We start from the raw sequence: 25,861 nt of genomic DNA, 5'->3' as shown, positions 1-25,861 counted from the left end.
CCCCCCGCCGCGGTCGCGCTGACATCACGACGGCGCCGGCTACCATTGGTCCGCGCTAAGGGAGGGGGGCGGGTTCCCCGGTACAATCGATCCCCTCATTGGACGGCCCGCGTTCGTTGCGTGCGTGTGGCGCTGGGTGCCCACGCCTCCGTGAGCGGCGGTCCCGTCCCGGAGCGGCGTCGGCCAGATGGTGAGCGACCTTCCCCTCGCCGCGGGCTCCCCTTCCCCTCGCCGCCTCCCGAGCCCCTCTGCGCCCTCCCGCCGGTGCCCGCGGGTCGGCTTTCCCCAGGGCCCCCGAGCCCTCTACCGATCCCCGACCAGGGGCGCGCAGGCAGCCGTTGGGCTCGAAGGGCTGTGGGGACCATGCCGGCTGCGGTGCTTGGCTACCTCAGGCAACGCGGAAGTCAACAGCCTGGCCAAAAAAGGGCAAAGAGATGCCCGCCCCCCCCCCCCCCCCCAACAAACAAACCAACCAACCCAACCCCGAAACTTGGCACTATGAAAAACGCAGACGCTGCTCCTCGGGATCTTCAACGTTGTCTCTATCAAAAGCTAGGTTTGGGAGCTTCTAGCACCAGGCGCTGGTCTCACTGCTTCCAAAAGCAACAGAACCTGCAAAATATTTCTCAGATACATCTATGTATGCGTATATATAGGTGTATACTCAGGCTGCAAGAAAAAAGGTTCAGGTTGTATGCCAGTATTTTTTTCTTTATAGTCATGAAAAGGTTTCACGGGGGCTTCTCCTAGAGCAGAGTAGTAGTAGTAGTAAAAATCTGATGCCTGTGTTAATAGCAGAGAAGTGTCAGAGGTGTGCTAGACAAACTGCTTTGCAATCCAACCTGGGAGGGACAAATAGTGTTAAAAAATGAAGTTTCGTTTCCAAATACAACAAAATGGAATCTTCTGTGTTACACATTGGGGATTTAAAAGAGAGATCCCAGCCAAAAAATGGTAACAATCCACCATCTCTCAGTACGAGATTGCTCAGCAGTAGCTAGAAAACAAATTCCTTTCTTGGTATTTGTTTTATTTACTTTTATAAAGGCCAACCAGTTTGGGGTGGGAGGAACTGCCCTTCCTTCCATGAATCTGCAGATTCAAGACTAAAGGACTAAAATTTGTCTGCTGCTGGTTTAGAAGAAAACCTATATTCAAGGAAAACATCTTTTCTGCTCAATAGGCGGGTGGGGGTGGGAAACACTCTGCACTGCACTAGCTTATACCAGAAGCAGGAAAGGTCTCAGAAGTCTCCTGGATAAGAGTGCTCAGCACAAGCAGATTAGTTCGCCTTATGGAATAGATTTTGTGTTGATCTCGCTGCTGCCACAGCGTGTTGGTAGACAGGCAGGCTGGAGCAACACAGCTCCCTTTCAACTTTGCTCCAACAGAGTAGATGCTCTCCAGCATCCCATTTCAGCGCTGACTCTGAAGAGTGGCTGAATTTGACTCCCACTTACATTCAAGACCCTGTATACCAGCCTTTTTAGCTGTGAGGATGATTTACTCATGTTTTAAGAGATGAAACCACTCCTGACGCGTCAAATCAACCGGCAGGAGGTGCAGAGGGGCTTAGTCACCTCAGCAGAGTGTTCATTCTCAGACTGCCCGCCTGTTTTTCTGGCATTACTCCTTTAATTGATGATCTTTCTGTTTAAAACCGAAAACATGAAGCCCAAATGCTTATTGCCCAGTAACAAAGCCTTCAGCTGCTTTTCTTTCTAGAATAACCTAAGAAAACGAGCACAGAGACCCAGTGTCTACCACTTGCGGCAACGAGTGTCTCCCACTTCTGCTATAGCATTACTGTTGTTACTTATAGTTTAGTTGTGTTTTGAATTTTCCCCAGAGTGGGCTATTTCTTATCTTTTCTCTCCTTTATTTCCTGAAGGCATCCAACTATAGAAAACCTGGCTTAAGTACAGCCCAGCGGAAGAAAAGTGGCTTGAAACCTGAACTTACAGAAGAGCAAAAGCAGGAGATCAGAGAAGCTTTTGATTTGTTTGATACTGATGGATCTGGAAGCATCGACATAAAAGAACTGAAGGTTTTCAAGCTTTTTTGTCTTGGATGGAAATATCTTTGGTCTCAAAATTGTAGCTGCTTTTTCTGTTTGTCCAGCCCTATTTTAAAATAATTTTGGAGTACAAACAAGAGTAATGGGTGGCTGTCATGACTGAATTTGGGGTGTACTACATGGATAACCTGAGAAAGCTCTGTATGTAATACATCAGAACAGACAGGCTTCTCTAATACATGGATATTAGGTCAGATAGCTTTGAATATCTGAGCATTAGAGGAACAAAACAGTTCCTGTGTTTAGGTACACACAGTACACATTTCAGTTTTCCTGATTGACCGAGAACATTATTTCTCAGAAGTGGACTCTTGTTGTTCTGGGATGAATGTCAGAACATCAAATTTTTTCTTCATCTCAGAACTAAGCACACAGATTTTGCATACGTTCAGGAAAGATACAACCATATTTTCATATACATAATCCAAAATTTATCTAATTTAATTTAATTTAAAAAAAGAACAAAACAGAAATCTGAGTTGCATTTCAGTAGCAATTCAGGTCGCGTGTGTGTACGTGTGCACATGCATATGCACAGCAGTACAAGGGGGAAGATTATTCTCAGTTGTCTCCCTGTGATTTTCTGCATCTGATCTTTTTTTAAGCGTGAACCTTTTATCTTATCTCCTTGACCCTGATTTCTCACATACACAAACTCTGCCTCAATTTCTGTGTATGTAACCTAGAAACATGAGTTACCTAATCCTATCTCAGGATTCCAAACGGAAGTACTTATGCTTGGTTAAGGAGAGCGTGTTCTCTGAATGCAGATGATGCATGTTAAAATATAGTTCTTAAAATGGACTGAAACGTTTTAGCATCAACCATTTGATGCTATGTTTTTCTTTTTCAAAATTAGTTCAAAATAATGGATATTTTACAATAGAAAGTGTTCCCCTCTGAAAGACAAAATGGAATATTTTCAGTTGTCCCATTGCAAGAAACTGGTCAGAAAACCAGTAAAAAGTTAAGTTTCTGATGAGTTGGCACTTTCCAGTAGAAAAGTGTTTAGCGAGAAAACTTCTAATACTGATTTCCACTACGACATATAGGAAGAACGAATGTTCACAGTTCAAATCTTCTTCTAGTTACGTGTTCTTGAAACTTCAGCCTGTGAATTAACTACGCTGTAATCGTCTGGCACACCAGGACTGTGAAGTTACTAATAAATACCTAAGCAGCAAAATCATTGTTCTAGGCCGGTAAAAGGCCAGAGCCTGGTTTTAAATGATGTTAATATTAAGCATTGGTACAACAATCTACACAATTGTTTTTGCAGTAATACTTTACTTGTGCTGTGTAAGGCTCAGAAGGTTTGCTTTCCTTTCCTCAACTAGCACAGCAGTCAGTCTTTGAGTTGCTGAGGCTGAGACACTTAGAGTTCTGTAAGTTCCCACCTCGTCCTGCTCCCCCCTCCCCACCACCTCGCCAGAAGTGCTGACAGCTATGCATATGGATTTCTTCTATCTCTGCATACTGGCTTATGTAAATTAACTGCATGTAATTCTGCACCCATCAAAATTAATGGGCATTCTGTCCTTACTTTCAGATCACACCCCTGGTCTCCAAACCTCCTTCGAAGTCCCCCATTGATAATCCAGTCCCTTTAGGAACTATGTAGATTGGAACCTTTACCTAATTCACACACAAAAAGTTTCGCTTAGTTTTAGAAATATATCCATGTTCCACACGGATCTAAAGAGAAAATATGTCCAAATCTTAAGAATATCAAGCCTACACTATTACTATTTGGAGAGATTAAACAAGCAAGTAAAAGATATCAAGATGTTTTCATTGCAGTGAGTTGTTATTACAGTTTTGGATGAGGAAATTAAACAAGGTTTAGTGCAGGTGCTATCATTATAATTCTGGCGGCCTCCTAACAGAATTCCTTTCTGGTGCAGGTTGCAATGCGTGCTTTAGGCTTTGAGCCAAAGAAGGAAGAAATTAAGAAAATGATAGCAGATATTGACAAAGAAGGAAGCGGCACCATTGACTTTGAAGACTTTTTGGCTATGATGACGCAAAAAATGGTAGGAATTCTTAATAGAAATTCTTGGGACAGCATGAAAAAATACTGAAAAGGAGTATCTCTGTGGCAGGTATTTTCTAATTAATGCATGTTTTACTCTTGTTTTAGAGTGAAAAGGATTCAAAAGAAGAAATCTTGAAAGCTTTCAGATTATTTGATGATGATGGGACAGGAAAAATTTCATTCAAAAACTTGAAAAGGGTTGCCAAGGAGCTGGGAGAAAATTTAACAGATGAAGAACTTCAGGTAAATTCTGATTTGCCAGAGCTTTCCTAACAGGCAGAGACCAATGCAGTAGCTCCTAAAGATCGTGTGGAAATTTATGCCTATACAAAAAGGGCTGAGAGGTCAGAAATATGAAGAGCAATCAAATGCACAGTTATGTTTTCACATTAAGTGCTTCTGATTTGTTGTTGTTTTAATGAATGGAAGATCTTGTGTTTAAGGTACAGTGCCTGATCAAATGTATAATATGTTTTGTAGGAAATGATTGATGAAGCTGATCGAGATGGAGATGGAGAAGTGAGTGAGCAAGAATTTCTGAGAATTATGAAGAAAACTAGCTTATATTAATATTTGTTGCCTTGCTATACAGCTACTTCAAAAGATAACCTGGAAAAGACTTAAAAACTGGGCTTGTGTCTCCTGCATATTGTCTGCCATATAAAGAAAGCCTGAAAGGACAGATTTTTGGTTCATTCTTCTTTTTCAGCAAAGTTAATTGGGGAAGGGGAGATTAGGGACCCAGAACTGTTAAAATTATATATTGCAGAAGTGAAAAGGAAGGCTGAACTGAACCTGCAAGGCAGGGTGGTCCCTTCCCCTCCCCAATTTCACTGATTGGATAAAGAACACTGTGTTTCAGCTATTTAACTAAAAGACATTTTACTTGAGATGTGAAGATTCCCAGTGCTGCTGGGAAAGGCCACTTGTGACTTTCCTAAGGCTACAGAACAAAGGTACAAACACAGCATTTTTATTCCTTTTAAGGCTTTTAGGTTATCTTTTGGTATTTGTCTCCTTTTGTTTATTTCCATGAAAGACTCTAAAACCAATTGCATATCTGTCTATTTCTGTATGAAACACTTCTCCCAGAGCAAGTTGGTTTTGGACCTAATGGGAAGCAAATATAGATAACCAGATTTGGTTCTTCATTTGGAGCTGTGTGCTATCAGTAGATGTTCTTCTGTTTATCTGATCATCTGAAACCTAGTGTACTTGAATGTAACCTGCTTGGATTATCAAAGTTTTTTGTATAACCAGTCAACATCCTGTGCCATTGTTCTTAGTCCCAAGACATTACAGAGCTGTTGTTAAGCCAGGATTTCAGGTACCTAAAAAGTTCAGTTCTATGGTGCACTAGAGTAAAGTTTGTCTTTGGCTGTTTACAGTCAAGGTGCAGGGATGAATTGCAAAAATAGCTCGCCTTGGACATCTGTGGAACACTGAATATATTTAGATCCATACAATCCAAATTCATTTCAGACATCGCAGGTTTGGCTTTGTTTTGGGTTTTTTTTGGTTTTGGGAGTACCTTCATTTTTGTGAATATTTCTTGCATATACTGTCAATCTAGGACTTACTGGAAAGACACGTTTTTTTCTGTATTATGGTGACAGAGCATTGACACACAACATGACATCTGATTATTTGGTTCCGCAGGAGGGTTTATCCTTGGGTTCTGATTAGACAATCAGCTTCAACACTGCAGGGAAATGGTATAATCCTAAATCCCATCTGTCTCTAATAAGGCACCAGAAGGAGAGTTTGTTACTGCTCACACTGAAGTGGCAAGTAGGTAGCAAAATGCCATAAGTGTTCAGTGGGAAGGGGAGGGAAAGACCAGTATTTCACCAGTATCTGTTAAGATCCCACTTTTCTTCAGACAGCGTCTGCTGTTTGACAGCACTAAGGAGGTTTGTAGAAGAAAGGAAGAGCAGCTTCTGGATTACCTCTTCATTGCAGCTGCTTCAGCTCTCATGAGCTGTAAGGGCCCAGCAGGGGGAGAATTAGTTTCAGGAGCGGAAAGGAGAAGTGTTCATTTACGGATCTTCTCAGCGTGCAGATGCGGATCTGGCACATTCTGCCTCGATCCTCCCAGTTTTGTACTCTGAACAACTCTAGACCTTCTCTAACCTCTATAGAAGTAGGTTTAAACCTGCAGGAGAACAGGGATTGTGTAGGACCCTGGAAAACTCAGAGACCTGTGAAGTCCCCTATTAACATATCCAGTGGCAGTAGATGTAACCTGTGGTACTGTAAGCGTTTAAAATGTCTATTAACTTTGTATAAGTGTGAAATAAAACTGGTTTGCAAGTTAAGGACTTTATGTGCTTTATAACTTGGTGTGCTTCTTATGAAAAGTAAATTTTCAAAAATAATTTTAAAGTGTTAAATGGTTCGCCAAGTACATTTTCACTTTCATTTATCTTTTTCGTTCCAAGAGAAATTCTTAGGTGCAGTAGTCTATCACATTAATCCTCTGCCTCTTCCACTATGCTGATTAAAAGTTTCTAGTACTAACCACTTATATTCAGAAAGGGAAATTTGAAGTTCTAGTTGATGATGGGGAATCCCAGAGCCTATTAGAGCGACTGTACTTTTTTTAATGCTGCCACAGGAAGAGATTGATGACTGTTGTTTACCTATGATGCATGTCACTTCTCTCTTCCTGTTCTAATCCCATTACCTGACTTCTGAAGGTAGGAAAAAGACACACAATCATATCTACTGTATGCACTACAATGATGAAATGTTATTTCTGGTTTGCCCATTAATGTCTTAAGTCTGGAATGTCGAGCAGTGGCTGAATTAGTACAAAACTTGCAAGTGTTAACGTAATAGAACAGTGTCTCATGGTGCTTTAGTTCACGTGACAGTGAGGACTATCCTGTCACCTCTTCAGCCACATGCACCAAGTATGACAACTAACAGCAATACTGACAGCAGCACACGGCAGTGCTCTGGTTCCACGTCACTTATATTCAGTGCCCTTGTGAATCCTTCCTGTCCCTTCTAGAATTTTATCTTTTATATTTCTATGTGTGGTGGAGGAAAAGGAGCCTGACTGAAGCCAAGGGCAGAACTCAGAGTTAGGTTTGTGTGAGGAACAGGTGCTGAACTGCCTGTTCAGGAATTTCATCCTTTTACTGTGCTGGAGAAAGTGACTCAGATCTATGAACTGGGAAGGTACCCAGCAGGCATTTTTGCTGGGCTCTGTTCTAGTGCCTACTCAAGTAGCTTACCCTAAATGGAGGGGGTTCACTAGAGGAGACAGGTCACTTTCACCCCTCTCCTCCTCTTCCCATTCACTCTATTCACAAAAATAAGAGCTGCGGCACTTCCAGGAGACTTGGATTCAACTCCTTTGCACTAAAAGCACCAAAAAGGAGGCAAAGCAGGGATTTGGGTCACCTTGCATGAAAGGACCCATCCCTTGAGGCACCTGAATCCAAGAGGTCATCAATGTGAGTGCATACCGACTGGCACCTGGTGCAGAAGGGAAAGCTTCAGTCCCAGCCCTGCTAAATGTTCCCTACAGCTCCAGAAGCAGTGGGAGGCAGATGGCTGTGAACCTCACCCTTTGCATCAACAGGGAGGTTGGGTTCTTACCTGGCATTTTCAAATTCCCCTCGGATCGCTGCAGTTCAGACGCTGCAATATGTGCATCCAGCTGAGACCCTTCCTGCTGCAACATCAGCGAAGCCCAGTTTTCAGTCTGTGTGCTCGTGCTAGGCAGATTCTGTACAAAAAAGAAAGTGGAACTGCAATTTGTATTTGGCAAGCACCTAAATATCAAAGCATTGATAAGGGTGATGATATTGCAAATGACTTCCAATGAAAAATGTTTTCAAATGGATATGTGCTGGGGTTTTAATAAAATACGAAATAGTACAAGAGAAAAAAAAATATTTACAAGTTGTATTTCAAAATATGCCAGCTGCATGGCAATTTTAAACTAAGCTTTGCTATTATCTCCCCTGTGCAACTTAGAAGTTCTTTATCAGCTCTCATCCCCACAGTAAAGCAAATCCCCACAGTAAAGCCACAAAACACAATGTGACTACCTAGTGTGCAATGGTGTTTTAAGTAATCTGAGCTGGCAACTTGGGACACTGGGCTGTTGTGCTTTCTCACCACATCACAGTGAAAAGTGGGTAAAGGCAGCAAGCCGGAAGGCCATTCAGTTCTTTGCAGTTAGACCTGTGCCAGGGGCGTGTAAAACAGCAGGCTGGCCAGGCACAGGTGACTGCAAAAGACTAACATCGCAGAAATATAATGGCTTCTTTTCAGGTAAGCCTAATCTTAGTATTTAAAAGAGGATGGTCGGGGTGAAGCAACAGAAGAAATCCTTGGTGTACTTTCATGTGCCAAGAATCCTACTAACAGAGCCCAAATATTTCAATAAATTTATACGGCATTTAATACTAAAATACTTAAATTGGTCATTCACAGTTTTGAAAAATAACTCTTGTAAACTGCTCGGTGAAGTCATACCACATATTTGAAATGTTAAGTATTTATTCCCTGTACACCTTCTCACTGAGTTCATATAAATCAAATACTGTCACGCTGCATCTGCTTTTAAACAGCCCTGGATAGTGTAAGCGGGTTTTGAAAAAGGCTCTGGGAGTAGAAAGTGCTCTGAGCCAGAATTCACCATTGCCACATTTGACACGTGGAAATGCTGGCAGAACACATTTTTCTGACATGGGTTAAATCTCTGTGACCCCAACAAAAACACTACAGTACCATACTATTTAAATCTATTCCATGCACTGGCTGATACTTTTGGCAATCTTTGCAAGCGTATTGGCACGATTAATTGCCTTTAGGTGGTGTGTTTTTTTGCAGGCAGCCATCCTCCCAAAGCATCAACATTAAAGCCAAATCAGAACCATTGAGACTGTGTCTAGGTACCTTGTCAGTGGCCCCCCTGCTCACTCAGAACTCATTCTCCCCGTTACATTTGTTTGAAAATTATTTCTGTTTCCTTACACAGATAAAAACAAATGAAGGTCGGAAAGATGCTGCTTCTGAGATGCTTCAAAACACAAGCTTTGTTTTAAAACCTAGTTACATATGCTAACAGAAACTAGCCACAGCTGTCTGACGTGTGTAATAAAGATCAGGCAGGGAGAGCTAACAATGAGATAGTTGGGGATCTAGCAAACAAACTGCTCCGTCTACAGGCTGGGCTGATCCTTGACGCTCGAGGAAAGAAACCCTATGAGGATAATTCTGCAAAGACAGCTTCCTTTTTGTCATACGTATCAATATAAATAGCATTGCTGCGGGTGGACAGTCGCACCGAACAACACTACTGCATGCCGCTGCCCGGGGCCATGGGGCACACACCTCTGTGAATCGCTCCAGTGAACGGGAGGCCAGGATTGCCCCTCCGCTACAGCCCAAAGGTTCTGCAAAAGTCTCTGCTGCACAGGCATAAAATTCTGCTTTCAGTGGGCACTGCACACTCTGATTAACTACAGGATGCACTCCTGAATTTTTACATTAAAGAATAGTGTAAAAGTCTTTTCTCTCTCTTTTATAACAGAATAAAGAACTGATAGATCTGACAGCGTGACAGTCTCGCTAGAGGGCATCCAGTAACTAACGTGTAAGATGAGTGATGCTTATTTCCCTCCTCTGTGGCTTTTAATGATGATCGAAAGTAGGCTAACAAACACCATCCAGCTGGGGCTTGAAATATGCGGTTGGATACAGAATTATTTTTTTCTGAAAAAAGAACAGGCTTCTCACACAACTCAAGTGTAAAATGCTGTAATTATTAGTTGGTTGTTCAAAGCTAAACCCCCAAACCACACTTTCTGAAACTCCCACTCTGTATCGATAACTACAGACACGCTCTCAGTGGAGCGGAGAACTGAACTTGCCTTTCGCACAGTCCCCCCGAGCGCTCTGACCACTACTCTGTAGAGTTATTTTCTCTCTTTGGGAATATTGCTATCAAATGGAACCACTCCAAGCAGAGAGACAGAGCCAGACCCACTGCAGGATGCTTGTGCCCCTCCTTGGGATGCAGGGAAGCTGGAATCGTGGCCTCGCTTCAAGTCAAGAGGAACAAGGATTTGAGAATTAGAGTCTTGTCCCCAAGGTGAGTGTGCTAACCTTTAGGAGACTGTCTGCACTGGGATATGTCTTATTCCAATGGCCTTGTGGGGTGGAGCGAGACCAAGAAACACGTTTTCAGGCAACTGCCTAGCCAGAGGTCAAAAGCATGACAGATGGACACCTGCCTTCACTTAAAGGCAGCTCAGAATGTCAAGAGCTCAACAGCTCATATCTACTGCTGGAAAAATACAGGGGGCCTGCGAGGAAGAGATCTGGAGTTAGGGTGGAGCAAGACTGAGGACCTGCAAAGTCTGATGCTTCAAAACCTGATTTATGTGCCCAATTCCTTTAGCAGTACAGAGCGAAAGAGGGTCTTAAAGCGATGATCCAAATCTCTCTGCTAACCCAGCAGCCCAGCAGAGCTGGGTCATAGCAAACCTGCTCCCCCACAGAGCAGCAGAACATGCACGAGCAGTTCAGACTTCATCCGAAATGGTACCGACATGGCGCCTACTTTTATGAGCCTCAGCCCTTGATGATTTCAGTGGTCCACTGGAGTGGAGTTGGGGACCTAAAGCTACAGCTCTTGACCTCTTTGGAGTTCTGACTGCCACTAATTACTAAACTTGAAATTGCTCAAGTCATTTTTTTCGCTTGTCTGAATTAGATCTGACGGGGTGAGTAAGAACAAAGCAAAGTTGTCAAACCTGAGCTGCAAACGTGCAAAATTCTGGGCACAGCCGTAACAGTTTCACATGCATTTATTATTCCCTCCATATTGGATGCATGTGCATGCATATGTGTACTTTATATGCACATGCAAATTTGTGGTCTTGTCATTATTAGTGTTTCACATACTTTGGACATGCAAAAAGTACAAATGCAAGCATAAGTTTAGAAGCTTCACGTGGAAAGAGGGTGGATTTGTTGTAACATTTTAGTCCCAAATAGGATAGGATCCGTGTACTGTAGAGTTATGATGGAGCAGAAGTCTAGCCCTTATTTCCCCATGGAGTGAAAATTCCACTGGGCCAGCAAGGGCTGTGGGAATTGACATGGGAACTCTCTGTACCATGTTCAGGGTCTGCAACAAACTGGTGCAGTCTCACTGAGGTGGCCCTTGTTCTCAAGGCCACTTTATTTCCTTTGAAAGCTGCTGTCCGGTTCTGGTAGTGATGTAAGTCATCCCCCCAACATTAAACAAAGCAAAAAAATAGGTTTATGTTGGAAATGTGCAACAGCTGACCTAGCCCATTACTTTAAAGCACTCTCTGCCCAAAACCATAGCTTAGCTCAAGCAAAACCAGCAAAATTTAAAAATCCATGCTATTGTATGAAGCTCCTTCTTCACCTGCCTCTGCTCAATTCCCTTCACCATGGAGAAAATAAATACATGCTTTCCTGTAAATTCTTTCAGACCTCCAAATTAGAAGTACCATGAAAGATCTAAACATCAAGGAAAAACTGACTGCAAAATAGCAGATCTGATTTATAAACACTAGAAGCAGTTTCAGTACAAACAAGCAACATTTACACCGACTTCTAAAAACATGGTACCAGATCATCACAATTTCAGTTTTTAAAAGTCTGTGTTCCCCGTGTTAAAACAAAAGGTGACAGGACCAGATGTTTCCTCTTTAGATAGCTTATGCCAAGATCAGCCAAAGAAATCCACAGAAGCACCGTTGCCACAAATCTTTTGAATGTTTTGTTTAAATCAGTCCATACAATGTAGTCAGTTACGTGAGATCAAAGATGATTGCTGCAGAATTGCTCCTTTTGGAAAGGGATTATATAAATTTAACAAAGCCTTTTCCCCCCCATCAATTTAACTAAATTAGTATGGGACCCATGTATTGATGAGGTCCAAAAAATGGGTCACACAGAACTATCCTTCTCATCTTAAAAAGATTTCTACCAAACTCAACATCTGGATTTCTTTTATTCATTCCATTTCAGATTTCTGACGAGGCCTCTCTGCAGCTTCGACTAGGCAGGACTGGTGGTTCTGTTTAAGTCAAATGTTAAAGCCCGTAATTTTTTAAGGGTTTCTCCCTGATGCTTACCATTGCCAAACGCTCTTTTTCAGTTACTCAGTTCTTGGTGGCCCATCAGTTGCACAAGGAAACAGAGCCCAGCTTTGCTTAAAACTCCACTGCATGGGCACAGTAACGAACAAAGATTTTTTTCGATTACTTTTTCAGTTCTAGTAGTCTCACCTGTTGCTTGTGGAACAACAGGTACATTTTGCAGAAACAGAATGAGATTTTTTTTCTAGATGAAAAATGCATGTCAGTGGAGGTATACTCCATCTAGAGCTGACCTATGCTTTTGTAAACAACAGGTGAAACAGGGGCAAAACCTACAATTATTTTCTCTAAGCAGAACATTACCACAGCTGAGACTAGTGTTTGGTAAACACATCCCTTACATGGCCATTTTTCAGCTTCCTCCTTCATATTAGGAACCAATAAAGTATTCAACAAAATGGCTGACAGGTTTGAATATTTTTTCTGTTCATGCTGCGAAATAAATAAATATTCTTTGTCGAATCCTGATAAACTAGGTCACTACCCAAGTGAAGTAAATGCTTAGGATCCTTCTGCAGAAAAGAATGTTATTATAGCTTACAGTATTAAAAATAGTAATATTACAAATCCACGAGAAAAGAAGAGTTGAAAATGCTTATGTATCAAAATTAAAGGAGCTTTTCCCAGAAATGAAACAGCTTTTAGAAGGGGGGTGGAAAGAAACAAGAATTCTTATTCTTCCTACTACCAAAACAAGATGCAATAGCTGTATTAAACAGGATATTATTTATTACATGGGGATTTTTGCGCAAAGATTCAGAATTCTCCTGACTATCAAATGCCATGCAATACTATGACTCACCGAGTCAAGATCTAGGATGGTTCAATCCTGACCACCTCCTTCTAAGGGCTCAGCATCATCTATTCCCATTGCCTTCAGCGGGACTAGGAGGTGCTTAGCACTTTTGCAAAATTGGGCCCTAGACAATGAAGGCTTTTGGTACAGGCTTCCTATTTCCTGCAGTGGATTTGTGTAGGTGGCCTTGTTACCAGAAATCCATACTCCTACACAGCAATTTCTGACTGTGTTTCTGCAGAAATGACTATGATGAAAGGAATGAAATATTTTTTAAATAAAAATGTGTTTGTTTCTCCAAACCAGTTAGGGTATCTCCTGCTGGCGAGATTAATTTCTTCACCTCTTGCGTGGCAAGATTAAGAGCAGGGTGGAAACCAAAAGGATTAAGGTTTGCAAAGGCACAGTGGCTCAGGCTGCTGCGCACACCAAGAGGGGAGAGCCCGTCTGTACTGTCGTCTGCCCATCGCCAGTGGCTGAGTCACTGGCCCAGCCTGCAGAGCTCCTTGCTGCTGTGTTTCGCAGCCGTCCTCTGCCTCGCAGCCAGGAAAATCCCACATCCTCCCAGCGGGTGTAGGAAACACCGCTACAGCCTCTGGATGCGTCGCCACCGAAAACAAAGGGGAGATTGTGGTTGCGGGCGGTGTCCGCGGCCTCATGGCCAACGTCCCAGGACCTTGCTGACGGCATCCCAGTTCCCAGGACACAACGCGACCAGCATTGCCTGCACGCCTGCCCACAGCCTCGCTGGTTTGCCAACCCCAGTGCTGTCAGGTGTGCAACCAGCACTACCTCCCCGCATGGGGATCTGCCAGGGCCACCAGGAAACCACCCTCCCATCCCACCTCATCCTGTCTCTCTGCTCTTTGGCGAGGGGAAGGTCTCACCTAGCCTGGGATGTTGGATGGCTTCAAGCACAGGGGCTTACTGAAGTCACTAGTCTTGCCATGCTGTTACGACCAGTACAGCCCTGGTAGGCTCCAGTGAAGCTCACCAGAGATGCTCCTCTTACCTCCCACCCATCTCAGCTCACTCTCCACCATTCTCCATGAGCAGACAATTGCAGAGCTGGGTGCAATCAGCCAGGGCAGCTTCAACCTCTGAATTTGCCAATACTGGTTGAATACTGCCACCGCCGCTTCAGGTGATGGCTCTGCAAGTGTACTGCTGGGAAAGCAACTGAAGACAGTGCTCACAAATCCATATTGTTTCCTTCTACGAGTTCCCTGTGGCACTTGCCAAGCTTATGTCGAGGGTGGTGTTATTCCGAGAAGACTGCAAGCATGCCGGGTCAGGCAGCCAGAGCCTGGCTCTCTGGTCTAAGTTTGAGTATTGCTCTTGGGACAGGAAACACAGAGGCAGACTGACATGGGTTTGCCCATCTGTCTGGGCAACTGCTCCAGACAAAAGCTCTTTTGAGAAGCCACTCCTGTAAAGTCGACAAGAGACCTGTCATCCCTGAATGTGTGCTCAGACACACAGGTGGCAGCAGACTGCCTTCAGAAAGCAAACAGCCTCTGTTAGTCCTGTGCAGTACAAGCCTTCCCACCCAAAGTATCCAATGGCTTATAAGCCACTTAGAGCAGAACTGGCATCAGCTCCCCAGCCAGCCCCACAACCCTAACAGAATCAACCTTCGCTAGTGCCATGCTTCCTTGGAGGCTGCTTCTCCTCCTTATGCAAAGCTGCCACCCCTGCACCTCCCAGCACTGTCCTTCTGTTCTGTTTAGCCACCTGAACTTCTCCTAGGAAGGGTAAGCAGTGAGACCACGCAGGAAATAAAGGAGAAAAAAATTCTCCTGGCATCCATTCCCTGTCACATTTGTTCTGTGCTCATATTGACCAAAACAGGAAAGCACAGACAGGTAGAAAATAGCTACATGTCAAGGGGAAAACAAACCACCCTTTCCTAACTCTGTCTCAGCATGCATTCATTTACTAGATCAAGTGCCCTTGACCCAGCCTGACGGGCAGACAAGACAGCCTTCCTTTGTAATCTATGCCAACAATGAGGCCCAACAAATACTTTACCGTGACTGGGTCACCACTTGGATGTTTTAACACTGGTGTTCAACACCAACATTCTCTTCTGAGGAGGTGTCATAGGGCTGGGCTATGGCACTGGCCTGGCTCAACCACAGGTTCCCCCTTCATTGGGTTCATCATATCCCCTAACTATTTTATAGTGATGGCCAAGTAATTGTTTACGGGTACTTCATGGCCATCATCTGGGACATTTCTAAATATCTACAACTATATTCTTGGGGTGAATTTCCTTTTACAGGTTGGAGTTAGAATGAATTTATATCAATGACTAGCATGTGAGCTGATGGCTCATTGTCCTGGCGTTCAAAAGTTTAAGGTGGTTTTTGAATACCACCTGAAAACGTAAAGGTGGCAGATGAGGTCCTTTTAAGCTACAAAATAATTTGTTTTTAAGAGCGAAGCATTGATTCAAACTGAATCTAGATATTTAATGGAAAACGGAGTCTAGGACAGTAATTTTTGTGGCACTGTTGCCATCCTGAGTCTTTTGTAGTTCAAAAGGTGACATGCCTTTGACAAAAATGAAATCGTTTGACACTTATTTCAGCAGTTTCCATTGAGAAATTGGCTTGTGCATGGCACGGTCTCTTTAAAAACATTACATCAACTTCAGAAGATTTTACTTGATAACGCTCACTGAGTTCCTAGCAATTACCTCTATATAGTATTTGCATATGAGATTTTTAGGGACTATCCAAGCAGAACAGTAAGAGCCTCATGCCCTAGAAAGCTTTCAACCTCAGCAGAAGACATCTGGTAACAGACAAATAATACATAAGGCAGTGTTGGCCAGAAATCCAAGGAACATTAACATCCTTCTGATAGTAATTTCTTAGAAAAGGGACATTTCCCAAAGCCATCTGAAGACGACTGAAATTGGGATGCTGTGGAAATACCAAAAAACATGCATTCTTAAATACCTAACTGGAGGGTGGTAGAGCCTTGGAGCACAGGTCAGTAAGAGGCAGAAGAGAACGTACTGACAAGTGGGAGATGATGGAGAGGCTGAAGGAACATCACAGCTGGCCTTGGATGAACGGGCATTTTACTTGCACCTAATACAGCAGAGCAGAGAAATACCACAGAAATTATTTAAGCAGCGAGGTAAGCCTGGAAAATTAGCTTTGCAGTAGCAAGCAAGGATTATGTGAAAGCCAAGAAGAATCCTTCAATAAGAGATACAAGAAGAAAGTTTAGCTCTGTGACTAAAACCTTTACATTACTGAATACACACATCCAGATTTAAGCATTATCTGGATACAGAGCAGTCCCAGGGAAAGATGATGCCCAAGTTGCAAGTCTGAGCAAGAAGCAAGATGCTGGGGCTTTAATAATCAAACAGCAGGTACAGCCAGCTCTCAGTTGTCTGTGGGTGCCTAATCCATGTTGCGGATTAGCCATGCTGCAAGTACGGGGACACTGGAGGAGTCCCAGAGCAGAGACAGCAGATCCAGGTCCCGGGCCAAGCAAACAAAGCCATACAGCTCTCTAGGTCTGCCAAGGTCCAAACTCAGTTTCTGTGCTTTTGGGCAGGGCTGCTCATAAATTACCAGATTAGTTGCTGTGATTTAAAAAAAAAAACAAAAAACAACAACATAAAAAACCAAAAAAACAAAAACAAACCCAAAAACAACAACAAAAAAAACCACGTTGGTGCTTTTGCCCAGGGCTGCTCAGAGTTTTGGGTTCCCGAAGCACTTGGGAAAGCAACCAAAGGCTTCACAACCACATGGAGCCAGTGTGGGTCTGGCAGCACATCTGGTACGACAAGCCTTGATGGATACCAAAGTGATCTGTATGGAGAAACCCAGGTGGCTGCCATGGAGCTAACACATCAGGCAGGGGGAAGCTGCGCTAGGCATGATCCATCTAGTTCCACCTCTCTGCAGACTGGCTGAGGTGGATGTACTCTGCACTCTGATATACCCTCTACTATTCAGTTTTGTCACAACACAGACCTCCCAGTCCTTTCTCTACCTGTGGACTGCCACGCAAACATCAGACTAGTAGTAAATGCTAAAATGTGCTAGCTGTGCTGAGCTTGAGCTTACAAGATACTGCCTTCATCATCCTCAGACTAGAATCACCCAGCATGACACTGGCTTAGTGAGAATTTGGGGTGGCTACAATGTCAGGGACTCAAGGTGCCCTCTTATTGCTTTGTGCTGGGTCACGTACTCCACCGTGCTTCCTGTACCTTCCTGGGTTTAGCAGTGGGGAGCTGTCAGTAACCACAGCGCTATGACTAACGTGACACACCGTGCCACGCTCATGAGAACTGTAAGGTCCTTTCCTAAGCGTGACAGCCTAGCAGGTGGGACAGGAAGGGCACAAGTCTCCTTCTCTGCCTTGGGAAGCCCATGCAGCCTCCAGCAGGGAGCTGGAAAGAAGCATGGACACCAGCAATGGCAATTCATATGTAATATACTAGCGTGCCTTGGGAAAAAACTTACAGCAAACTGCAGAGAAGTATCACATCAGGGAGTTATCATGCCCTTCGCAAGGCAGAAAGGGTGGGGGACATGAAATGGGCTTGCCAATACCTCCTGCTTCTTCAGTCATGGTCACTTTGCTCACCCAACTGGGAAATTCTGACTGTGTGCGTACATCCCTGACCAGATCCACACCAACACACAGCCAGCTCTGCTGTTGCTTCTGCAAAGCTCTTCTCCAGCACCACATTACTTTTACAGTCTCTCTGCTAGCCTGCTGCCATATACACACCTAAAACCTTCCTCATTGCCTTTGGCATAATGTTGTTAAATAATCATTCCTGCTCACCAAAGCCATGCAATTCACAGGTCTTGCTGGGGGTGCTGCTCACTCCTCCTCACTCAAGTGCTTGCTGTCCCAGCCAAAGCCCACCCTGCCTCTTCACATCCCTGCGCTCAGCTCACCCTCAACAAGCCTGGCTCTTTATCCACCTCATTCTGCACCTCCTCCTACACTGTCAGCTGCTTCACATCACCTCTGCTACACACGAATTTGCACCAATTTCAAGAAACATGTTATTCTTGAAAAGTCATACAAATAGCACAGGAGATTTTTTCACCTGTGTCCTTACTGATGGCAAGATGACCAGATATAACTACTACTGAATTGATGCTACAGAGCCCCCCGAGGGTGTTGCAATACTTCAACCAGCTACTTGATTTAACTTGGTTTCAGTTTGATCACTGCAAACGGTGCATGCCTGGGCAAAACCCACTTTTGCAGCTGCCTGCAGAACGAGCAGTACAGAAGGAAGAGCTGCGGCTGATTCTGAGCGTGTCCCCCCTAGATAAAGAAAAGGATTTGACAGTCAGGTGTGCAATGATTGACTCAATAAGCACTCAGTAAGAAACCCTGCATAGAAGAGTGCAAGGCAACCTCACCTAGTACCCAGGAAAGAGATCGGTGAACTGGAGCCCCTTCCCACGGCCAGATGGGCAGCCAAGCAAAGACAGGCCACCAGGCAACAGCCATTCCACGCAGTGCAAGGATGTCCGCATGACCCTGGGGGACTATGATCTAAGGCAGGTAGCACAGTTAATCTGAGTTTATGCCAAAATCATCTGGTTTTCAGTTTCCCCTTTATACCCTTACTCTGCAGGAAGAGCAGAATTATATACATGTCTAACCTTCATCTTTATGCTTGCTGGACCTATGATAAAAAACAGGCATCAGTCACTAGAAGCAGGATTTTCAAAGTACCGAGTCCTCTGTATACCTGTGCTGTCAGTAGGACATCCCTTTTAAAACTACAAGCACGCCAGGCTCCTGATTACCGCTCCTTGCCCTTCTCCACCAGCTCAATATTTACCTCAAGATGTACTTCCACACATTCCCCTCATTCAAAACTGCCCAAAGGGCAAAGTCACAGTCATGGCCACCAGGCAGGAGTAGTTACAAAACATGTACAGAATTTAGAAGCACAAGTTCTGCTTACCCTCAGTCTGACTCCTAATGGTAAATATCTCTGACATTTCTGCAGATTTCCTTTTTAAAGGTTAAAAACTGAATTCTAGAAGAGATTTGGATGAATTTTTTTACCTTTAGCTGAAGAGGAACACAACAGAGGATCATTTCAAGTCACAAACGAGAGGCATACACAAGAGAGTGATGGAGGAAGTTCTTCCAAGGCTTAGAGTGAAAGGAGGGAAACTGCCGTGGTCACTTTAACAAGTTCTGAATCCAAATCCCTTCCAACACCCAAAACTGATTGGCACAAAGGTATAAACCATCTTTAAAGACATGATGTGTTGCACAATTTGGTCACAGGTGGCTGCTTGTTTTATGCGGCCATGGAAATACCTCCAAGAGATTTTTTAGCAGATATTGATCTACTTTAACCAGATAATTGGCATCTTCCACCCTCCTTTGCACTTTGTGTTAAGACACATCCCTTCCAGCAAGGCCTCTCCAGCCAGTCCCAGGTTAAGCTCCCAGCCCTCTCTCAGGGCAAGGCCCAGGACTGAAATCCTTGCTGTAACTTCTCCGAAGATGATTTTACACAGTGCCCCCTTTTCTCCAGCCCTAGCTCCACTCTGCTTCTCTTGGTCAACTTACAAACCTGAAAAGGGTTCACCCCTGTCTGGAAGCCAAGGGCTCCCCAACAGGGACTTCCCTCTGCCAGCCTGATAGAGGAAAACTGTTTTCCTGCTAGCAAGGCAAGACATTGCCCTCTCCCATTCCACGAGCCAGGTGAAAAAGGGGCTTAGTGGAGTTTAGTTGGGTGTAACTCATTCAGGGTGTCTCCAGGGTAAGAGCAGAGGGTTGATCTATTTGAACTACAAACTTACTAATTGCCAAGACATTATCTGCCCACCTCAGCTCAGGGATCTGCGAATCATTCACAAACCAATATTGGTTTCTGCAAATAACACTCCATCACCATTTTCTCCCCTCCAGAGGCCGTTTTCCTGGGAATGGATTACAAACAGTTCACATCAGTCACTCAGTCCCCGTGTTTACAGTGACTAATGCTGGTTAGCTATGCCACACACTACCATTTCTTACTCTTCAGCTGAGCGACAAACTTCCTAGTCAAAAGACCGAAACACCAAATGGGAGCTAATGAATACTACATCCTCCATGGCTTCAGAGATAGGATAATTTATGGTAAAATTTAGATATGCACAAGCCGAAGCACAGGGAAATAGGATGTTTTTCTGAAACTAACAGCAGCCATACGACTTCAGGGATTGCCTTTGATCTGGCAGCAAGCAGAGGTACGGCACTACTCCACTCATTTCTTGAGCATCTCCAATGATACGCACACTTTCTTCTTTATTCATTTATAATAAGCTGACAGCTTCACTTACATGCAACAGAAGGTTTATCTTCACATATCAAAGGAAAGAGACAGGGAGCAGGCTTTCGGTTAGAGTATTGTTAAAGACCGAGCACAAAACTACATGCAATCCTCTGATCTGTTGGCTCAGACCAGCAACGGACGCTGGAGTGGTATATTTATCAGTTGTCAAGCTTTCCATTTGACCTTTTAAACACTGGCACGCAGCCTCGGTCCTTTTGCAGCCCCAGGTCTGACGTTAGTGACTCAGCAGCATATCGGATACCCTGTAAAGTCTGCAGGCATACAGGACAATGTGGTTTTCAGTGATAATTTTCCATCAATGCTCTTTGCTTCCTTTCTAATTTAAGTCAGTCTCTTACTATTAATGATCAAAAGATGGAAGCTTGTGATAATTTCTTCTTCAGCAGACCAGACAAGGTATGTTAATTACAATATGAAAATCATTGTGCTAAAATGAGGCATAACACGTCATCTTATGACTGTACGCCCTTCCTCTATTATTTTTTTAATTGTTCTCAATGCTTTTTTAACGATCATTTGCTGATATTTAATGGCTGATAAAACAATGATTTGCAGAACTGTTTATGAATGGCGGATTTATTTATATTATATCATAGCACTTTCTGTCAAATGCAACCTCCATGGCATAACTGAGAACGCCATAGATTAGGAAAACCGCTCCTGTTGGTACTATGCAGCTTGCACCGCTTGCACAATTTGGTCACAGGTGGCTGCTTGTTTTATGTGGCTGTGGAAACGCAACTGAAGGATTATTTTCGACAGATATTGATCTACTTCAACCAAAGGATTGTAAGTGGTTCTGAAACGCTTTTGTACATAGAAATCTTGTGAAACTGTTTCAAGCACCTCCTCTTCATCCCTATCTCTTAAAACTAAGATTTCTCTCGTACAAAAACATGGGAAGATGGAGGTAAACAGAGGTTAGTAGTGAGAGTCTAATGCAGACAAAGAGTTTTCAAGAGGCGACTGTGCAGGCATGCACCACAACTCTGCCTGTGGCTCTGCTGTGAAGGAGGGTAGTCCTTCCACATCAGACAGCTTGTAAAGAAAAATCCAGATACCGAGCAGAACAGCTTCAACATGAACAGAATCTGTCTGTTTCATTACAAAGGCATTTCTATAGCAACACTGGGTGATGTATGTGGAGGTTTTAGTTTTGCAATGGATGAAAGCGCTGAAGACACAATTTTTTTCTACCTTCAAAGAGGACAACCCTTGTTTCAGAACTCCGAGACCTAGGAGGACTCCAAGGTCAACACAATGTCTCAAGTTTTACTTTAGCCTGTTCAAAGGACCCCAAAATGAAATCTCTGAGACTCTTTGAGAGGAATGGTAGAAATTGAACAATATAATTAAAAATGGGGGAGAGCTGGGAGAAGTTCTTGACGTTTTGGAACTGGCCCTGTGAAGAGCAGGGGTGAAAAAGCACAGGATTTCAGTAATATACTTCCCACTTTGAAAGCTCTCATTATGCTATGATTTAATATTGCAGGTTTCACATAAGAGAATACCGTTTCACTTTTGGAATAATACTGGAATATCAAGCAATTCTCTCTCTGAATCCAAGAGTGGCATGACTAATTAATCTCCTGTCTTCAACAGAGTCGATAGCTCTCTGGAGGCACAGAAAATTGCCAGGGAAGGGCAGTACACTTGCAAAGCCGAACTACCATAGTTAAGAAGAACAATAACTAGGTTCACTTGCTCAACCTTAATTCAGTCTATTGCTGAGTTCCATTATTAGTTTTTAATTACACGATCTTGCAGATTTTTCCATAGGGTTCTTGGTACTGACAGAAAAATTACTCAACTTACCAATCTTTCTCATTCTTTGCATTATTTTGTACACCATGTAAATCCTGCATGAGTTCTTGAAAAAAATCCACATTCTTTTATGTGGTGTGCTCATTCAAATCTCCTCATTCCTTACAAACATGAACACATTTACTCTCAGACAGCTGAAAAGCAACATCACACTCTTTCCCTATTTTACTCATAACAAGAAGTCCAGAGAGAAAGTACAGGCAGTACAATCAAGAACATCAGTGAGTTTTGCATGCTGAGAGACTAATTTTCTAAGTATTTAGTATTTTGTGCCAATACCTAGCACGAGGCACAGCCTTCCGACAGCTGCTAGTGCTCACCTTCTCATCAAGGCCCCAGGAGTTCTGAGTTGGGCACCTTGAAAATGCACAAATTCTGGCTCTGCGTTGCAGAAATCTCAGTCTTTTCAGCTCACTAGGCATTACGCACAGTCTGCGAGACAAAGGCTAGGAGCTTATGCAGACAAAATAGCTTCTACAAATGACTTCTTAGAGGATGTCAGTGGAGGATGATCAAATCAGGGGCAGGATTAATTACTGAGATGATGAGGGACAGATGGGAGTGGAGTGAGAGGACACAGCTCGGCTTCAGGTTTGGTAATCTATGGAGCAGCTGAAAGCCCCACACCATCTTTTGGGGACTTGTAAAGGCTTTTCTCACAGTGCAAGCTATAGCCATGGCCTTAAAAAACAAAAGTGGTTGGAAAGGACACGAACACACCAGCATTGTGCAGAAAGCAGCTGTAAAGCTGTCAGGGAATTTCATAACTTTGAACAAAGGATTCTGAACTCAAAACAAGCTTTTACCAGCACTTCTTTTCAGTAAAAGTTGATTTATTTGATTTCTAACATCTAAGACAAAAGGGAAGTCTGCATCCCCTGCTCAGAAATCAGGCAAACGCCTGCTCTCTGTGTCCAGGGTGGCTGGGATATGGACAGCCCCAGTGCTGGCCTCTGTCCCTTGAGCTAGTGCCTGACTTGAAAGCACAAATTTTTTCATCCTTGGGAGGGAGGGAGACACTGGCTCTCCCCTGCCATGCCACCCCTGCCCCACTGCCCAGATGCCTCCTGTCCTCTGCTGGTCCCACCACTCCAGAGCCCTGCCAGCTCCTTTGCCTGTCCAGCTCCCCCTTGCTTAACCCTACATGTCTGCCCTCCAGCCTTCTCCCTCTCAGGATCTCTATTCCTCCAAGATCACCCCTTTCTCCACTAGTGAAATTAAGGAAAACGTCATTACAGGGATATTAGGAGAAAGTCTTAATTTCAATTCTGAAGCCACAACTGGTTCCACCTGATCAGGAAGCACTGGTTGGCCATGCTACCTTCAGCCACAGCATCCTCAGGGGAAGGTGCTTTGGGCAATTTTGTTGTCAACCTCTAGAAAGACCGCACCAGCAAGATGCTCAAGGCTGCATTTGAGGAAGGTATTTTTGTGACACTAGTATGGGTGACACCTTCCCACTCCTGCAGACAAACATGACAACCTTGTTCCAGAGGTTGGAACTGCTAGATGCTCTCAGTGAAAGAGCTGTAACAATTTAAAAAAATATATATATTTCTTATTCTCAGAAACGGATCAATTATTGGAAGCGAAGTTTAATAACAGCGATAATCACTCTGCTGCCTGACATAAAAACCTCCACCAGTGTGAGTTGCAAACAAAGTGCTGGGCAGAAGTAACAGTGGGCATTTCAGCCTGTGCTGGCTGCAATCCACGCTCCAGAGCAATACACCCCAAAAATGCCACGCCTTTCCTCCCCCCCCAAAAGCAAACCCCTTACTTTTTTGTTTTATATAATTCACTCCAAAGCAAGCATAAGGCTTTTAGGAAAAATATTCCCTGAGGACAATGACAGGTTTTCTCTGCAAGTCTTTGACTATTATTAACTCCTTTTCATTTGATATGATATGAGCCCTTGGCTGCACATCTTCTATTTCATGAAAATTTGGCGAATTCTGAAGCCCAACAAATTTTCAAATTTGAATTTAGAGGAATGAAGCACAGTCTATTTAAGTAGTAAAGTATCTGATCTGTAGCTGGAGACTTCTGAGTTTATATCTTGTTGTACTGATATTCTTTATTTTCTTTTTATATCATCTTTTTCAGCATCATATCATGCATTCCTTTTAACGATCATTGCCTTGAAAAAGCAAGTGTCTTCTGGTTTCTGCAAAACTTCATTCCAGTAACTTGTGAGCTTAAGACCTGTGTATGTTTTTAAGCTTAAATAATCCTTAAAAATTATGTTCCTATCCTAATGAATGCATTGCTCTTTCCTTTATAATTTAGTTGCTTTGGCAAAGGTTATATATGGTTGATCAGATATGTAGTAAACAAATGTTACTGTCAGTCTCAGTTCAATTCTGAGTAAGAGAAGCCCCCACAAGCCAACAGATGTACTAATATACAGGCGGAACCAGCGGTTACGCTGAATATTTATTTTAAGAAGCCTCTTTGCAGACCTGTTCGCTTCCTATACCAAAGAAATGCAGAACTGCAGATATGGGCTTCTGTCTTCAAGCCATTGACAGTGGCAAATGGTTTAATCATTATTTTTTTTCCTTGCACAGCTTTCATTTCAGTGCTGACATTTGCATTTTTATGGATGAGTAATTCGGAAGGAGAATGCACATTAAAAAGGTAAGACTACAGAATAGTGTCTGTTTAGTTTTGGGAAGACTCTAGCTCTTGTTTAAGCCCATGTTCCTGCTCTGCATGTCTAAGGGTAGAATCTGGATCTGCTGATGAGCAGATCTTTCTCAATAACATCATGTGCAGACAGGTGTATTCTGGATTAAGAGATATGGGTCCCCATATAGTTTATCCATTTTTATTCTTTCTTGAGTAGGTTGCCAAAAGAGAAAACAAAGATCTTGAACAAGTTCTTCTAAATATTGAACTTTGAGGATGTATAGGCAGACTTTGCCTAGCATGGCAATTCTTTCTGCGTATTTCTGATAGGAAAAACAGTTCATAGCCTCCTGTAAGTCTTTCATTTCCTAATGTAACTTTCTCCAGATTAAGTATTAGACAGTGCGCTGCCTCTCATATGCCCTTTCAGCAAAGCATTTCCCCCTTCGTTATTCATTCAGAAAAGGATTATGTCTGGGAAACTGTAAGATTGTACCTAAAGATCCAAATCCAAATTAAGGACCCCTTCATGAGTCAACTTTGAGCAACACTTCAACATACAAACTGAGTCCTGTAACACCCCTCCACAACCAGTAATTTCAAAGATAATACTTCTTCTGGTAAGAGCTATATAATCCGCTCTTGGCTTGCCTTGGCTTACCTCTGAAAAAATAAGTATTTTCAGTCATCGGAGCTGACTAACTGGAAGTGAAATGCTAGTGGAGCTTAGGCAGGGTCTAGTTTTTCTATACGCTAGCACCCAGAATTAGGGTCTTTGGGGTGGTGTATTTATAACAATAATAAAAGTAAATGTTTATATGGTCTTTTCATGCTTCATGACTCCCGATTGATAAAAATGTGCAGCCAGACTCTGTGCAACATGAAACAGCAGAAATACAGAGCAAAAACCCCTCTGACGTTCTTAGCTGCCCACACAAGTCCCCTGACCATGCTAGCACCCGGGACCTGCATG

At 43.3% G+C, this 25,861-nt stretch overlaps 2 protein-coding genes across 2 annotated transcripts in view; one reads left to right on the top strand and one right to left on the bottom strand.

The window, feature by feature from the left end:
• BBS12 (Bardet-Biedl syndrome 12) overlaps positions 1-7,806 on the bottom strand; it is a gene marked incomplete at both ends in the record, with an annotated part of 13,704 nt that extends 5,898 nt beyond the window's left edge. Inside the window, 2 exon segments of the mRNA XM_082482522.1 lie at positions 7,722-7,729; positions 7,735-7,806. Coding sequence (XP_082338648.1) covers positions 7,722-7,729; positions 7,735-7,806 — 80 coding nt within the window.
• On the top strand, positions 112-5,073 carry LOC309671416 (uncharacterized protein). Its single transcript, XM_082482647.1, has 5 exons — positions 112-190; positions 1,892-2,047; positions 3,982-4,110; positions 4,218-4,355; positions 4,593-5,073. Exons 1-5 carry the CDS (start codon positions 188-190, stop codon positions 4,680-4,682), a joined length of 516 nt encoding a protein of 171 aa, XP_082338773.1. The 5' UTR covers positions 112-187; the 3' UTR covers positions 4,683-5,073.
• Positions 7,807-25,861: the final 18,055 nt, after the last annotated feature.

The sequence above is a fragment of the Vanellus vanellus genome (genome assembly GCF_965231255.1).
Source record: "Vanellus vanellus genome assembly, chromosome: 4".
In the NCBI taxonomy this organism is placed as follows: domain Eukaryota; kingdom Metazoa; phylum Chordata; class Aves; order Charadriiformes; family Charadriidae; genus Vanellus; species Vanellus vanellus.
The sequence above is the reverse complement of the archived record's forward strand: the minus strand, read 5'-3'. Positions and strand labels throughout refer to the sequence as shown.

Bases quoted from the DNA above. Each gene is read 5' to 3' on its own strand.
- LOC309671416 (XM_082482647.1), top strand. The intron at 4,111-4,217 runs GTAGGAATTCTT...CTCTTGTTTTAG, and splicing joins CTATGATGACGCAAAAAATG to AGTGAAAAGGATTCAAAAGA. The intron at 4,356-4,592 runs GTAAATTCTGAT...TATGTTTTGTAG, and splicing joins TAACAGATGAAGAACTTCAG to GAAATGATTGATGAAGCTGA.